This window comes from Rattus norvegicus, chromosome 2 (assembly GCF_036323735.1).
Source record: "Rattus norvegicus strain BN/NHsdMcwi chromosome 2, GRCr8, whole genome shotgun sequence".
NCBI classification, from domain to species: Eukaryota; Metazoa; Chordata; class Mammalia; order Rodentia; family Muridae; genus Rattus; species Rattus norvegicus.
Window position 1 is genome coordinate 237580514 of NC_086020.1, and position 17084 is coordinate 237597597.

At 45.9% G+C, this 17084-nt stretch overlaps 2 protein-coding genes across 10 annotated transcripts in view; both read left to right on the top strand.

Moving 5' to 3' along the window:
* Syde2 (synapse defective Rho GTPase homolog 2) overlaps nucleotides 1–10777 on the top strand; it is a 33896-nt gene extending 23119 nt beyond the window's left edge. For 2 of the 8 annotated variants that reach the window (XM_017590812.3, XM_039102135.2), the window contains exons 5-7: nucleotides 2334–2515; nucleotides 4296–4527; nucleotides 8794–10769. In XM_017590812.3, coding sequence (XP_017446301.2) covers nucleotides 2334–2515; nucleotides 4296–4527; nucleotides 8794–9290 — 911 coding nt within the window. In that variant the 3' untranslated portion in view covers nucleotides 9291–10769. Of the gene's footprint in view, nucleotides 1–2333; nucleotides 2516–4295; nucleotides 4528–8220 lie in introns of all 8 variants that reach the window. The other 6 variants (XR_005500274.2, XM_017590814.3, XM_039102137.2 and 3 more) reach the window with 6 other exon arrangements.
* Nucleotides 10778–16030: 5253 nt separating this feature from the next.
* Mcoln3 (mucolipin TRP cation channel 3) overlaps nucleotides 16031–17084 on the top strand; it is a 109227-nt gene continuing 108173 nt past the window's right edge. The window contains exon 1 of one of the 2 annotated variants that reach the window (XM_063281683.1): nucleotides 16031–16235. The gene's annotated coding sequence lies outside the window, so the exon portion shown is untranslated. The remainder of the gene's footprint in view (nucleotides 16236–17084) is intronic. The other variant, XM_063281684.1, reaches the window with a different exon arrangement.

A 17084-nucleotide genomic window follows, 5' to 3' on the forward strand; every position in this document is an offset into this window, starting at 1 on the left:
CCTCTCCCTTTGTCCTCCACCCCTTATTCTCCAGCGTCTACCTAGTCTCTTGGTCTCTCCGCGCCTCACCGGTGCACCTGCTGCCCGTCTCCTCACTTCCCTTAGGATGGAGCAGCGCCCTCTGCCTCGACCAGGCTGCCAGTGTTTTATTCCCGTCCTTCCCATTTGCCCTCAGTGTTGGATACAAACGATCTTCCAGACATCTTGAAGTGATTTCACTCCTTCCTGTTTTCTCAGGAGTCTCTGCTTTCTGCTCTGGGGACCTCCCCAGGTGATTACGGGCCCTCTCTCCGGGGCCTTGGAGACCTTTCTGCTGCGTTCTTTCATGCCCATTCAAATCCCGACCGGCTCTCTGACTGGCCTTTGTTGCTTGTGACTGCTTGTCCTTACCTCATTGCCTCTGAGTCATTGTCTCTTACGGCTAGCTACAAAAAGCCTCTGCCTTAGACTCACAGGAGGAATTTGTTTATAAATACAGGGCCCTGGCAAGGGATCTCGGAACGGACCAGAACGGAACGGTCCGTTCCCCAGGGTATTTATGACCATTCTTATTAACCTGGTTATTACTGCACACCATTGGATACCTCAAGTTCTGTCTTGAAACAGCTTACCCCTGTCTTCCTGGGCAACATCCATGTCTTTCTCCTCATCCTAACACCACACTTTCTCGCCACATGGCGTCTTTTATTTCTCTTCCTTAGTCATGTTTGAGAGCGCTCTTCCCTTTGGAGTTATTTCCTAGTCATCTCTTGTCTCTGCTTATTGCTTCCCGAGTCACCTGCCTGCTTGTCTGCCTGTGTCTGTCTGTTTGTGGCTGTCTGTCTCTGTCTGTTTGCTGCCCCGCCCCCATACACACACACACACTTGGGGGTAGGAGACAGGGCCCCTGTTATCAGGCCATCATGGAATTTTCTGTGTAACAGAAGATGACCTTCAATTCAGACCGCTAGGCTTACACCTGAGCAACAGCCGTCTTTCAGCTGCTCATCCTCACGGCCAGCCCTTTGCTTGTGTCCTCCTGAGCCTCCAAGTTTTGTAGGGAGCAAACCCACCTGTCCCGTAGACAATCTTCTTCCTATCTGCTAGGCTGTAGTTCCTCCCGTGTCCCCATTTCAAGCAGCATCTTCAAGACTCAGTTGGATTGTAAAGCCCAAACGAAATCTGGCAAAGAATCATGTTTCACCTTCTCCAATTCTGCTGAATCACAGACACTTTTGAAAATGAACTTATAGCTAGTATTCAGCAGGCTTCTCTTTTGTAGTCACTGGTATGCCTTTAGCTCTTGACCTTTGGCTTTTTTGTTTGTTTGTTTGTTTTGCTTTGTTTTCCCGTTTTATTTTTTTTTTGTGGGTTTGTTTTGGTTTGGTTTTGGTTTTTGACACAGGGTTTCTAAGTGTAACGGCTCTGGCTGTCCCGGAACTCATTCTGTAGAGCAGGCTGTCCTCGAACTCACAGAAATCCGTCTCCTCCGTGCTGGGGTTAAAGACATTCTGCACCGTGCCCAGCCACTTTTGCTTTAGTTTACTTGGTATGAGGAGTGATCTTTCTCCTTTCGTATGACAGTGTGGCACTGGAGTTCAAAATCTGGGTAACTTAATAGCTTACAGCCAGCGTTTGCATCTCTCTCTTCTTAACTTGTATGTGCAGGGGTTTCACACAGGGGGGCAGGAGCCCATAGGGCTTATGTATCAAGAACGGCTTTCATCACGACTTCGCAAAACCGTGGACATTGTGTCTGCATCTTAGCATGCTCCGAAACAAAGTCAGTTTCTCAGGCAACATACAGGACCATAAACTGTCAGTGTTTCGTGACAGTACCGTTCATGTTGCCGTTTAAACTGTTTTTCAGTGTTGATGTTGACCGCCATAATGCTCGTGGTTTGTTTGTTTGTTTTTCATCTTTATTAACTTGAGTATTTCTTATTTACATTTCAATTGTTATTCCCCTTCCCGGTTTCCGGGCCAACATCCCCCCAACCCCTCCACCTCCCCTTCTCTATGGGTGTTTCCCTCCCCGTCCTCCCCTGATTACCGCCCTCCCCCCAACAATCACATTCACTGGGGGTTCAGTCTTGGCAGGACCAAGGGCTTCCCCTTCCACTGGTGCCCCAACAAGGCTATTCATTGCTACCTATGAGGTCAGAGTCCAGGGTCAGTCCATGTATAGTCTTTAGGTAGTGGCTTAGTCCCTGGAAGCTCTGCTTGGTTGGCATTGTTGTTCGTATGGGGTCTCGAGCCCCTTCAAGCTCTTTCAGTCCTTTCTAAGATCCGAGTCCGCTGTACTTACTGCCCTACGCAGACCCGTCACTCCTGTCTCCCATCTAATTCCACAGGTGTTCTGAAGGACTACCTGAGAGAACTCCCTTCTCCCCTAATAACGAAGCAGCTGTACCAGGCCGTGTTAGACGCCATGGTGAAGAGTCCTTTGAAAATGTCGTCGAATGGCTGTGAGAACGAGTCCAGTGACTCCAGGTTTACTGTCGACCTACTGAACTGCCTGCCAGATGTTGAGAAGGCAAGTCTGCTCCACAGAGGTCTTTCCTGAGACCTAGCTAGCGCACGTGTTAGCCGTGTAGCTCCATCAGCACCGTCTCTCAGGACTCGTGTGCCATTTGCGGCAGGCGGGTTCTGTCTCTGCCTTAACTGCTTCCTAGATGTCTCTGGGAATCAGTTTCCTGTTTTCTGTGTGTAACTTTAGCCCAGGCATGAATGTGCCTTCTAAGTTCTGCTTTACAGGTAGATTTTATCTCATTTTGTGTATATGTACGAGGGCCCAAATGTGTGCTTGTGCACCACATGCATGTCTGGTGCCCACAGCAGTCAGAGGAGGGTGCCAGATCTCCTGGAGCTGGAGTTAACGGGCCATTGTGACCTGCTCCATAGAAGTGCCAGGATCTGACCCCTTGTTCGCTACAAGAGCGGCCAACACTCTTAATTAACCATTAAGCCATCGCTCCAGCCCGTAATTATCAGTTTTAAATTCACATCCTTGTTTAGTATAATTTATAAAGAAATTGTTTAATTTATAAATTATATTTATAAATTTGTTTATAAATACAATTTACAGAGCTTATTTCTTAAGACGATGATAAAATATACTACTTCAAAAAAAATCACTCTTTTACATAGGTGCTTAAAACTTTCTCAGCCAACTTCCTTTATTTCTTTATTATTATTATTATTTAGCTTTTAATCTTCTTTCTTCATGCATTACGTCCCTCCCAGTTCCCCTCCTCCCACTGCTCCCAGTCCCTTCCCTGCTTCCCCTCTCTCCCAGATTAACTCCTTCTTGGTTGTTCTTCAAAGAGCAGAGCAGGCCTCCCAGGGATACCCACCAAAAAGACCTAACAAGATACAGTGAACACACAAAACCCCCTTATCACAACTGAATGTGGCAGCCCAGTAGGAGGAAAAGGGTCGCCAGCGCAGTCAAGAGAGTCAGTCACCCCACTCCACTCCCGTCGTTGGGAGTCCCACAGGAACACCAGGTTACACAACTGTAAGAGATAGGCAGAGAGCCTAGCTCAGACCCAGGCAGGCTGCTTGCTTGTTGCTTCCATTTCAGTCTCTCCTGTGAGCCCTGCTTAGTTGATTTTGTGGGCTGTCTCTCATGGTGTCTTTGACCCCTCCGGCTCCTGCAATCCTTCCTTCTCTTCTGTTGGGTTCCCGTGGCCCCACCTAGTGCCAACCTCCTTTATTAATTAAGGATTTAGAACAGCATTCTAAGGGGGGCAGTGTGCGTGTGTGTGCGCGTGTGAGTGAGTGAGTGTGTGTGTGTGTGTCTGTGTGTCTGTAATGGGGTTGGTTTCTCTGTGTAGCCCTAGCTGTGCTAAAACTCTCTCTGTAGACCAAGCTGGCCTCAAACTCAAGCAGTCTACCTGCCTCTGTGTCTAGAGTGCTGGGATGGGGTTATATTTCCCCCCCCCCTTCATAGTTTTGTCTGCTTAAAATATCTATTAGTTAAAAAGCGTGACGGGAAGACAGGAGAAGCGTGTTGACCTTCGAAAGCCGTCCTTTTCCTGGAGGATCGCCACAGTTGAGGCCTAAGCCCTAACCTCAGGCTGCCCAGTGTAGCAGTCTCCACTTGAAACCCAAGGATCATGGGTATTTAACATGGCTTCCCATGGCCACAGCTGTTGTTAACACTTTGGAGAGGGAAGAGGAGGGAGCCGATGGGAGATGTAATTCCTAAGGAGGCCAGTGGAATTTAGAATATATTGCTAAGTATTTTACTTATATAGACGTTAGTAAGACATTTAGACTTACTGGATTAATTCATGTTTCGGCATACTCAGGCAACCCTAAAGATGTTGTTAGATCATCTGAAACTGGTGGCTTCTTACCACGAAGTGAACAAGATGACCTGCCAGAATTTGGCCGTGTGCTTTGGACCAGTGTTGCTTAATCAGAGGCAAGAGACGTCGACGCACAACAACAGAGTCTTCTCCGACTCTGAAGAGCTTGCGAGTGCTTTGGACTTTAAGAAGCACATCGAAGTTCTTCACTACTTGCTCCAACTCTGGCCAGGTGAGGGATTCTCTGGAGAACATTTCTTGATCAGCTGTGGGACATGTGGATTAGCTAATGATTAAAGTGCCCAGATATGACTAGGGAAACAAAAAAAAAAAATCTGGATTTTTGCATTTTCAGTTCTCACCTGCTCTGAATTGTGTGACATTTACATTTTGTGTTTGCACGTAACGTTGTAGACATTTGAGCCGTGTGTGTGTGTGTGTGTGTGTGTGTGTGTGTGTGTGTGTGTGTGTGTATTAAAAGCTGGCTCTAAATGCTAGTTGTCCCCTTAGGGCACTGTGACCTTGGGAAGCTCTTTGTAACTGTAGACGTTACTGTGCTCCATCTTGGAGTTTATAGACTTTGTGTGAAAATTAAGTACCAAGGTGTCCTGAAGGCGCTCAGCACAGGCTTTAGCACGTAATATTCAATTTCTCACCTTTATTTAGTTAATTTGTTTTGAAGCTGATTTATTTCCTTCTTTAAGCCTATTCTTTTTGTATTTTTAAATATTTACCTTATTTTTATTCATGTGATGTGCTTGTGCATGTGGGAGCCCGAGAAGGCCAGCAGATGGCATTGGGTCCCCTGCAACAGGAGTTAAACAGGCCATTGTGAACGACCAAGATGTGGATCCTCTGGAAAAGCAGCAAATGCTCTTAACCACCGAGTCATCTCCAGCCCAGTCATCTCCAGCCCACGGTCCTTCTTTCTTACAGAATTACTGTTCTAATGGCTACTCTTTTTTTTTTTTGGTTCTTTTTTTCGGAGCTGGGGACCGAACCCAGGGCCTTGCGCTTCCTAGGTAAGCGCTCTACCACTGAGCTAAATCCCCAGCCCCTAATGGCTACTCTTAAAATCGCTTCAGCTCGCGCTGGCTGGCAATTACCTTTGATATTTTGGTCTTAAAAGTTTGTTGGCTCGGCACTGAGGAGATGACTCGACGGTTAGAGCACTAGCCGTTCTTCCAGAGGTTCGGTTCCCAGCACCCACCTGTCACTCACACTGTCAAGAACTCTGGTACCAGGGACTCTGAAATCCTCTCCTCAGCTCCACAGGCACCAGATGTGCACAGGGTGCACAGACACGCATACAGACACACACACACAATAAAAGGATTTATTGTTTGGTTTTTTACTTATACGCATGTGGGTGTGGATAAGAATTGTGCATTTGAGGTCAGAGGACAGCGTCTCTCCATCCTCCTTGTGGGCCCAGTGGATGGAGCTCAGGTCCTCACCCTTGTGCAATGATCTGGTTACTCACAGGCCCCACCCCTACCTGTGTGTGGTAACCACACATATATAAACTTAAAAAGATTTATCGTTGGCTACATTTTAGTTAGCTAAGATTTATGTTGAATGTGTGTTTTGCTTGCACATCTGTCTGTCTGCATCTCACTTGTGTGCATCTCTGTGGGAGCCAGAAGGCGGTGTCACATCCTCTGCTCTTGGGACCGCAGACAGTTGCTGGCAGCCGCCTGGGTGCTGGGGATTGAATCTGGGCGCATGCAGGAGCGGGCGGCACCTGTAACCTCTGCGCTGCCTCTCCAGCCCATCGACGGTATTTAATGGTGACTTACACCACGTCTCGTGTTCAGCATCTTATTCCAGAGACTTTTGTTGCTGGTTGTAATAATAACCTTTTTCTATAACCTGTTATTTTCCTAGACAAAAGACAGAACCGGGTGGAGGATGAGAGGAAACAATGGTTTTCCCCTCTAAATTACCTGCTGTGGATTTTAGGAAAGGCAGACATCGTGTAAATAAGGCACAGTGGCTGCAGGGCATGTGAAACCTAGGAATGGCCGGGGGTGGGGGGGTGGGGGGTAGGGGGGGTGGGGGGGTTGGGGGGTGGGGGGGGAGCCATTGCCGGCCCAGGCCTTCCATGGAGGGGCAGAGCTAGCTTTTCTTTAGAGATTTCCCTCCACTCTGGGCTATCAAGAGTCTCCAGCAGCTTCCTCCTTTTCTCTTTTTCTGTACATTTTGCTTTTATGTTATTTGGCTCTCCCACCCTGCTTCCCCTGAATTTGGGGGCAGGAAGATAATTCACTTTGAGATTTCTCTAGAGTCCTGTCTTCTGAGTTAGAAGCCTATCATATTAGTGAAGTCTGCTGCTCCCTGCCCTGGTCATCCAGGGTGCAGCGTACCCTGAGCTTCTCTGCCAGTGACCTTGCAGTCAGATAAGGGAGGGGTCCCGGCACAGTAGAAACCTTCAGGCTTTCAGTCTTCTCTTTATGGGTTTGGTGTTTGGGGCTTTTAAAAATGGTTTCTGCCATTGAAAACCGTACTGAATGGTGTTGTGAGGCCAGTCTTACCCTTCCAGAGGCAGAGGTAGAGTTAAAGTTGTTGCTAGTCTACATTCTCCACGACGAATACATTTGGGGCAGGGCCTCCTATTTCTGACAAGGTTATAAAGTTTGTGAGGTCATAGATGCTATTTATCATTCTCAGGTCTTAGCAGAGTGCTTCCAGTCACCTAATATAGTTCTATTAAGTAAAGGTAAGCTTCTGCTGGCCCAAATCATAGGGAGAAGTTAAGTTTCTTAGTACCTACTGCCCTCTGACACGTTTCCAGCAGCTGTAGTTGTCTGCGGTTTCCCTTCATTCTCTTGAAAACCAGCCCGTCAGCAGCGTAGGGAAAGGAGAGCTTCTCCTTCAAGGCTAAGATCCGCCGTTTCCCTTACAAGTTTATAGGAAAATGTCCCAGTATCAGTAGTTTTAAAAGACGGTGACATGGATATTTCAGAAATTTGAGTTTTTAGTTTAACATAAAATGATGACTTAGTCGGTTTCCTGAGTGTTCTTCCAAGACACCGAGTAAGAGTGGAGTTTGAATAGAGTCCTGGCTGAGCCAAAGGAAGATAGGTTTCCCCCCGGACTGCCGGTGTGCTGCGGATTCCTTGACAAACCTTCAGGCCCAATGGGAATAGCGCTGAGGATGATGGGAAGAAATCGAGGGAGCGGCAAGATGATAAGGTCACATGACCTCTCTGTCTTCTCCTGGTACCAGGCACATGTATACGTGCAGGCACAACATTCATACACAAAATAAGTCTTAAAAATGTAATAAATAGAAATGTATAAGAAACATACAGTATTCAGAGTCTAAAATAAAAGTTGAAATATAGCTGTAAATAAAATATCCTTGTAAAATGTTGGGAAATATTAAGTCTGGAAAACCGTGTATCCTTTAAGTTGTTTTTTTTCCTTTCTTTTTCTTTTTTCTTTTTTTCGGAGCTGGGGACCGAACCCAGGGCCTTGCGCTTGCAAGGCAAGCGCTCTACCACTGAGCTAAACCCCCAACTCCTTTAAGTTGTTTTCTTTTGTAAATAAACCTTCATTCCGTGTTGCAACATCGATGTTACTACTGACTGTTACCCTTATCTCAGTGAAGGACTGTACGGGAAAGCGGGACAGAATAAACAAGCAGAGAAGAGATAGATAATGTGGGGAATCTTTAATAACTACAGCTTGGCATCCTACAGTCTATTTTATATGAAGAACCGTAGACGAATAATCTGTTCTAAGCCTTGTTTTGTAAGAAGACCCCCGGGCCTATTGTCTTCTGTTCAGCCAGTAGGATGTAGGCACATAGAATGGGGCGGCTTGTCTCAGAGGAAAATAGTTTAAACACGAGGAATGTTGATTTGAGGTTGTTAAACTCTCGAACTGGAGTTGGAAAATAAAATATCTGTGCTATTTCCAGGCCAAAAACGAAGACTGTTAGTAGCTAACGCTGTATGACCCTCAGGTAACTGCTGGCCAGGCCCAGTATTCATGCGTTTTTATCAGAGTGGAAGCCGGGCTGCTTGGTAAATGGTGACACACTGCTAACTACTGTCAAGAAGCCCACTAAGGTCAGAGCTAGAGTGACCACTTTAGATGCCTTTGCCTCGGCTAGATGTCTGTACAAAGGGATCTCTTATTCCCCGCTGTTTACACACCGTGCCTTGCCTGCTTTTTCGCTGTAGTCTTTAATGTGAGAGAAGCTACTCGCTTAGAATTACAGCTAGATAGCAATTAACTTGCACAGAAAATTAATCAACGTTGAGTTTTATGGGGGATGTTATTGTTTAACATGAAGTAGCACCACCGAACGTTGTACTGCGTGGTACGCCTAATCCTAATTATACGTGGCAGTAGAAGAATTACCATGGGACCTTTCAGTAGAACGCATGTCTCTGTCACGCGCATGTTTGTAGTTGATTATCAAATGGCTTCATTGTCTGCTCTGTCTTCTTAAGGCTGTCACTAAAGTACATGCATTGTTCACTTCTAGTGCAGTGTCTAACCGTCAAGGAACCCAGAGACAGTTTGTGCCTGGAGCAGTCGTCTTCTCTGAATTACTTGAGGCGAAAGAAAGAGCGACCGTGTGTGTTGAATCTGAGCGGTTCAGATTCATCAGGGGTGCTGAGGCCAAGGCAGGCCCGACTGGATAGCCCACTCAGTAACCGCTACGCAGGGGACTGGAGCAGCTGTGGGGAGAGCTACTCTTCAAGTACAACAGAAAATTTCAAGGATTTGGATTATGATGACGTTCCCTTAGAAGATGGAGACGGTAGAGACTATGGCAAAATGGATAGAGTGGACGGCGTGACTGAGCCACGAGTCCCCGTGTCAGGAGGGTGCACGTTTCAGACGTACTTGACGGTGCAGACCATCGAGTCCACAGTGGATCAGAAAGCTAACCTCAGAGATCTGCAAGAGAGCATTGACACTTTGATTGGCAATCTGGAACGTGAGCTCAGCAAAAACAAGCTGAATATGAGTGTTTGAGGCGGAGGGGTTGTTTGATTTGTGATGATGTTTCCATGTCAAGCCTTCTTCCTTACACACACACACACACACACACACACACACACACACACACACACAGACACACACACACACACACACACAGTGTTGGAACCTTAAGTTAATTCCTAATAAGTTCATGTAATTCAGTTGTAATCACTATTCATTGATATGTTTATTTACTTATGAACGGAACTGTTCCGGGCATAAAGGTGATCCAGACTTTGGGGGCTATTTCAGTAGACCTTGGCAGCTGCATGGAGGAGACATGCAGACGTCTGTAAGGGTCAAGTTCGTTATTCCCAGGCAAGGCTTTGGTGGGAGCTGTTCTGTAGGTGGACACAGATGTTCTCTGCTGAGGACACTGCAACTGGACAGGCCGATTCGCAGTCAGAGTCCTTGTGCAATGTCATTTGGTCATGTTTCATTTGCAATATGAATGCTGCTATAAGAAAAAAGTTTTTATAAACGTAAAATTATACAGGTGTTAATGCATTCTGTATTAACGTTCAGTAATTATTTAAGCTTATAAAAATTATTTTTATGAATTTGAGAATATATGTATATTTATAACTTCATTATGAATCTGAGAATATGTATATATTTATAACTTCATTATGAGTCCGAGAATATGTATATATTTATAACTTCATTATGCATGTAGGTTTTAGAATGGGGGAAGGGGTTGACTGTAGCATTCCACATATTTTAAAAACAAGGCCAAAATGACTAGCTTTAGAATCTCTTTCAGGGAAGGAATGTTTAAGTGAAAAGGACAAGTCACACAGACACCACTTGAATGAAAACACTCTAGAACTGTTGGAGGAGGGGCAGCGACAGCCTTTCTGTTCTTGCTTTATAGACACTGTATCCCTGTGGAAAGTTAGATTTTATGTTGACATCCTTCAGCTGCAGAAGGGATCCGGTGACTTCAGAAGACTTCACCCGTTCCGTGCCTCTCTGTGTCCTGGGACACTCTCAGTATTTATTTATAGTGGCATACTTAAGACGTTGACTTCACTAGTTGTCCTTGTTTCTAAAGAAGATGTCTTGCCGGGATGCCACGTGTCACAGATGTTTAAAACTTTTATACTTACAGAATGTGTAATTTTAGAAGTATAACGGAAACTTGAGTTACCAAGTGTGACAGCCATAAGGAAGCCCGTTTCTTACTGCTTTTCTAAATATTCAGGTACTTAGTGTAACCACTTCTATGCAGTGCCTATAACATCCAGGTAATTTGAAAGCCCGTTGGTATGAAGAAAAATAACTATTTTTATGAGACTTTCATTTTTTTTTAAAACGTTGTGTAACAAATACCAGAGACGATGAAGTCGGTGTACATCACGAGTAAACAGAGTATTTTTAAATGTTTTGTAGAGGAAGTTATTCGTGCCTTTTGTTTGCTATGTCGTGTATAATACATAAATGTAAATGCTTTATTAAAATATTACTACCATGTCACGCTATTATAATTGATTCTAAAGATCACGCCGATATTCTTGTTGTTGTTGTTGTTGTTGCAAAGACAGACTTTCTTTGTGTAGCTGTGTCCTGGAATTAGCTTTGTAGACCAGTCTGACCTCTAATTCGGAGCCCGGCCTGCCTCTGCCGTGGAGTGCTGGGACTAAAGGTGTGCATCACCACACACCCAGCTCACTTTTGTATCCCTAAAGAAGTTATTCGTACAGTGTGTAGCATTGATCTGTCCAAAATTGGGGTTTTCTGGAGTCGGGGGTACTTTAAGGCTCATTCTTGTCTTTTGATGAGACTAGTTCTTGAGCCGTCTCTGTTGCCTTGAGTATGACAGACGTTTTTAGTAAATCACTGTCAGCTATGGGCTTCTTTTTTTAAATTGCCTTTGCCACTTCCAGAATTCCCAAGTTTAGGTGCCTTTACACAAACACTTTTTTCTTTCATTGGATATTATTTTATTTATATTTCAAATGTTATTCCCATTCCTGGTTTCCTGGACATAAACCACCGATCCCATTCCCCTCCCCTTCTTCTATAAGGGTGTTCCCTTCACTATCCACCCTACTTAAAGTTTTTAAAAATTGCACTATATATATTTGTGTGTGTGTGTATGTGTGCAAGCACACGCGCACACGCGCGTGCAAGCATGTGTTGGAGTGAGTGACAATGGCATGGCATGTGTATGAAAGCCTTAGGGCTCAAACTTGGGCACCATGCTTGGCAACAAGTACTTTTACTCATGGAGCCATCACTGACCAGAGCAAGTTGTCACTGAATTGTGTTCAGACCTGCATTCGATAGCTTCTGGATCTTCTGTATAGCTAAGGCAATCTCAAAGAGCTTCCCAGACACTGGCGGTCCTGCGTCTGAGCGAGGGTGAGCCTGGGGGTCCTGCGTCTGAGCGAGGGTGAGCCTGGGGGTCCTGCGTCTGAGCGAGGGTGAGCCTGGGGGTCCTGCGTCTGAGCGAGGGTGAGCTTGGGGGTCCTGCGTCTGAGCGAGGGTGAGCAGGATACTTCAGAGATAAACTTGGAATCTCTGGGTCTCGCCAAGCCGCCATTTCTTCCCCATCCCTCATTTGGACTGGGCTTGTAGTCTCATGCTGAAACTAGTTTGGAACATTGAAGGCATTTCCCATTAGGTAATAGCGTTTCCTGTTCTGTAGGAAGATGGACACCTGGTCACTCAGACAGCAGTGGCAGCAGAGGTGGGTGCCTGCCTGCCTATGTTATGTTTATTAACTCACAAGGAGAATTATGGATATATTTTGAAGTAGGAGCCAAAAGAATCTGCAGGCATTGGAGGTCTAGCCCAGGCAGCAGAACGGAGTCGCCACCAAAAAGATCAAATGCCAGACAAGGTGGCATGCACCTTCACTCCCAGCACTCCCGAGGCAGAAGCAGTTCTCTGAGTTTGTGGGCAGCCTGGTCTACGTACCTAGTTCCAGGACAGCCAGGTTACATAGACCTTGTCTAAAACAAAACAGAAATCCTAAAGAGCAAAACCGTTTCTGTTAAAATGGTTCTTAGGTGCGATGTTCTTAGGAGAACTACGTGCTGCTTATCTACGTTCTTAGCTTATCTACATGCTGTGTAATGCCATGTTAAAAAGCAAGATGGACCCCGTGTCTGGTGCTGATACCCAGGCACCATCAGCCTCCGGAAACAAAAGACTTCATCGCTCATCTCTAGAGAATGCTACATCTTGTTTAACGGCAGTCTATGGAAAACAGCAGGTTAGGTAGTTTTATGTTTGGAACCCTAAAGAAAATGAATTTGGAGTTTTATTTCCCGAACACAGTAATTTTATGATCCAAACCACCATTCTTCAGCAATCCTGAGGCAGGAGGAAAACGGCAAGTTCAAGGCCAGCCAGGGCTATTTAGCGAAACCCTTTCTCAAAAGATTCCCACAAATCCCAGTTTGGCTCCTGTGTGCCTGAGCTCTAGCTAGAAGGAGGAATGACCTTTGACCCTCATTTCCATACCAGTTGGCAAAATTGGCTCATAGTTGATGAGTGAGTGCTGCAAGTTACTTGGTCGCATTCTGACTTAGCCAAAAATTAACTGGCTAACCCAGGCAGAAAAGGACTTTCAAAATCTACACTTCAGAAGCGAGGCTCTCTAACGGCCTTGACAGACTTTTATGTCTCATCCTTGGTGGTCTCAAAGATGTTTCTGTCACAGGAAGCCCAGTGAGATCTGTGACTTTTCTAAGTTATGTGCTTCAGTTTTTAAAATATATTAAAAGCAACTGGCAGCCTAAGAAAGCCTGAAAGGGGCAGAAACAGGCTGGCCAAGAGGGGCAGACAAGGCCATGCCTGGCCCCGCTTCTACTGTGGTCACCGCAGATCTGCATCATTTCTGATTTGGCTTTCCCAACGAAAGTACTAGTTTTCTTCAGGAATTTGCCATGTATCCTTTCCCTAGAGGGAGGTCTCACCCTTCCTGATGCTGTGACACTTTAGTACAGCCCTTCATGTTGTGGTGACCCCCCCACTAACAATTATTTCATTGCTACTTCATAACCATGATCTGGTACTTTTGTGGATTGTAGTATAAATATCTGACATTTAGGATGTCTGATATGCAATTTCTGAAGGCCTTGGGACCCACAGGTTGAGAACTGCTGCAGCCCAAAGCGTATGGTGGTGAGTTTTCTGGCTTCGAGGGAACACTGGCGGCTGAGTGGGCAGAAATGGCTCAAGTGTGTCCACAACCCTTCCCTATTCTGTTCTTACCCTGTTGCTCCTGTATTAATCTTTTCTATCTACTTCTGTACTCATCCATCAATGATCTGGGTGTGCTAGATCCCATATTGAGGACAGTCTAATGCTTCCTTCCTCCCCATTGGTGTTGCTCCTGTTCCCTCTGCCCACCATCCCTATAATCTGTAGAGACTAAAGTGATCTGGAGAGATAGAGAACATCGTTTCCATTGTTCCTTGTCCTCCTCACGCTCAGGAGCTCCCTCTCCACCCTCCCGTCTGCCTGGGCAGGTGTCAAGCTCCCCCTGTTACTTGGGTAGTTCCTTTTGTGCCATTCAAGTATTAGTTACTTTTTTATTGCTCTGATAAAACACCATGACCAAGGTGGCTCATGGAAAGAAGGGTGCATTTGGTCTTACAGTTCCAGAGGGGTGAGATCCATCCTGACAGGAAAGTGGCAGGCACGGCCATTGGAATGGCAAGTTGAGAGCTCACCTCTTGGTCCCTCTAACTCCACAGGAACAGAGAGCAAAACTGGGAATGGTGCATGGCCTTTAAACCTTAAAGTCTGCCCCGTGTGACATACTTCTTCCAGTAAGACCACACCTCCTAAGCCTTCCCAAACAGCACCATCCACTGAGAATGAAGTGTTTAAATATCTGAGCCTGAGGGGATGGTTTTGTTTGCCACTGGCTGGAGATGGCCCAGCAGGCAAGACCTGGGTTTGATCAAAAGAATTAATTCATGTGGTTAAATGAAAGAACTGCTCTGACTTCCATGAGCAAACACTTGTAGGATATTTGACCACACTGCGAACCCCAGGATTGTGTTATTTACTGAAAAAAAAAAAACAAAAAACAAAAAACAGTTTCTAGTTGTGGTGCGGCTCAGCCCTAGTCCAAACCTTTTAACCAACAGCTTTCTGTTTATTGTAATATGATTAAACAAAGTCAACCATTGGTCAAGAGTCGTAACAAACAGCCAGTTGGCGGGCGTGAACATAGGAAGAACCATTGGGAGTGAGAGGGAGTTAGGAAGACGGTCAGAGAGACAGGAAGTAGGAGGGAGGGACATTGAAGGATCTTTGAGGTGGTGTGGGGAAGGAGAGCTTCCTTTTCCCTTTGGGATGTTGACTGAGGAGGAAGGTCAGCTGGGCACTTTCACTGTCTCTGAGCCAGCAGACATTCAGCCCAGCATCTGGCTCCTGAGTCTTTCTTGGTAAAATTGAACATTTGAGATTTTGTTTAAAACAGCAGCACAGCAGTACACTCATGCACGCATGTACGCGTGCACAGTAAATAAGTTAAAACATTTCTACAAAACTAAGCTATGCACATCCACTGTCCCTGGCTCATCTCCAGCAAGGCGTTTATCACAAGTTACCTTATCTGTCTCTACCTTTCAGATGTAAACAGTGTTCTCATAGCAACAAGAAGCTGGTGTGCCTAGTTCACCACCACATGCCTAGAGGGGCGATAATGTAGAAGACAGTCAGCTGCTTACTAAAAGGTGAATGGCTGGAAAAGATGTTTCAGAATGGTTGTCTCTTTTTATAGAGGAAAGGCAAAAACTAGCAGCCATAAGCTGCACTTTCTGTGTGATTAAAACAGACCAGCTCCTTGGGGCTGGAAGGATGGCTCAGTCGTTAGGAACGCTTGTGGCCCATGAGTCACCTATAGCTCTAGCCTCAGTGGACCTGGTGCCTTGTTGTGACCTCTGTGAACACTAGCACCCTCCTGGCATACAAACACACACAGAAAACACTCCTCCGTGATAAACTGTGTGTCTTTTTGTCTCAAAGATATGTCTTTGCTTTGGGATTTGGGGATTAGAATGGGCTCGGGGAGATTAGTCACTCTCAAAAGTTGGTGGGTAAATTTTGGGTAGTAGCTGCTGCAAAGTGAGAACGATTCCTTAAATGATTTGTTTAGGAAAAGGTGTATTATAGCACAGGACAGGCCTCTAAGGGAGACTTTATTTAAATGGACTCTTAGAGGTGAGGAAAACACACCCTTTTGATTTGGGCCCCATTCACTTGAGTGCAAATAGATTTCTTTCCCCTAAGAATGCAAAATTCTATTTTCTGCTTTATTACAAGGAAATCATTTTGTAAATGTGATCTGGGCTTGTGATCCCTTAATAGAGTAGCAGAGAGGGCACGTGGGGAAACGGGTCATACATTTGACATTTTTATTTTCTTTGTCCCGCGTTTAAGCCTCTGGGTTGGATTGTCCTCATCCTTGCCCGTTAAGGCCTCAACTCATGTTCAAGTCATCTGCGTTTACCTCTGTGTTTGCCTAATGGAGACCTGGGCGTAGTGAAGTCTTGGTAATTTCTGTATGCCTATATACTTCTGTGGAAATTCCACTCGCCAAAGCACACTTCCATGGAGAGGCTAAAGTTCCAACTTCAGAAATTTACAGTTCATGTTAAGTCAAGAAAGGGAACCCCCTTTCACACCCGGGGTGTTTGTGCGACGTTACCAGAGCAACCTGCAGCCTGCGGACTTTCCCCAGCTGCAGATAGTGAACAGCTACCTTTTGTTCTTGACCTACGCTTGCTCGCTCGCTCGCCCGGGAAGTCAGGTGCAGGTTGCCAGCTCGACAGCTTGTCCGTGTCAGCTCTTGCCTAACCACACCCCCTCCCCCGAGGCCACCCCCAGAGCGAGTTAGGGTGGTTGGGTGAGTGAAAGCTGCTTCTCAAGACCGGAAGATGCTGCGGGAAGGAAGACCGTTGTTGCCTGTCCAAGGTTGGGAATCTACATTTGATCTTGTCTGGCTTTTCCCGGGGAGACGTGAACAAACGTCTGTTCGCTCCAGGTAGCGCCCGCAACAGAGCAAAACAGATTCCTGCCAAGTGTAGTCTGATCAGCCAGTAACTTTATGAGGTGAATGTGTGTACGGGAGCCTGGGAGACTCAGAGGCAGCTGCCTCCTCAGAGAGCCCACTGAGCCCTGAGGAAGGACTCAGGAAGCTGCATCCTGGGACCGAGCTATGGGAGCCTCTCCTCCCTCCAGTAATTGTTCCCTGCTTGCAAACTTCGGGAGGTGGATTGTTAGTTTTGAGGTCTACTACCCTTTGAGTCCTGTAAATTTTTGGCTTCTTGAGTATGAAGCTTCCTCAGCCCTCCAGTAAGCAATGCTTTATTGGAGGAAGAAACTGCACAACACCTCTGTGTGCTGCACTAGCTCAAAGCCCTAACTCAATTTTTTTGTCTTAAACACCGTCAATACAGAGCTGGATGCAGCAGGGCGAGCCCCCTTTACCACCTAGAAGAAGAAACGTTTAGGCTGAAGAGATGGCTCAGTGGTGGAGAGCACTTGAGTTTTGCAGATCAGCTTTGCTTCCCAGAACCCACATGTAGGTTCAGAACTGTCTGTGACTCCCGCTTCAGGGGCTCTAATGCCACCTTCTGGCCTTTACAGCCATGTACTGGGTGCACACACAGACCTACATGCATGCATACATGTATGTAAAACTAGTAGGCATAAAAGAAGTACTTTTTCTGTTTAAGGATTGAATGCACCTTGTCCGCGACTGCAAACACTTGCAAAAGCCTGTTGGATCAATAAAACAGGCAGACAGACAGACAGACAGAC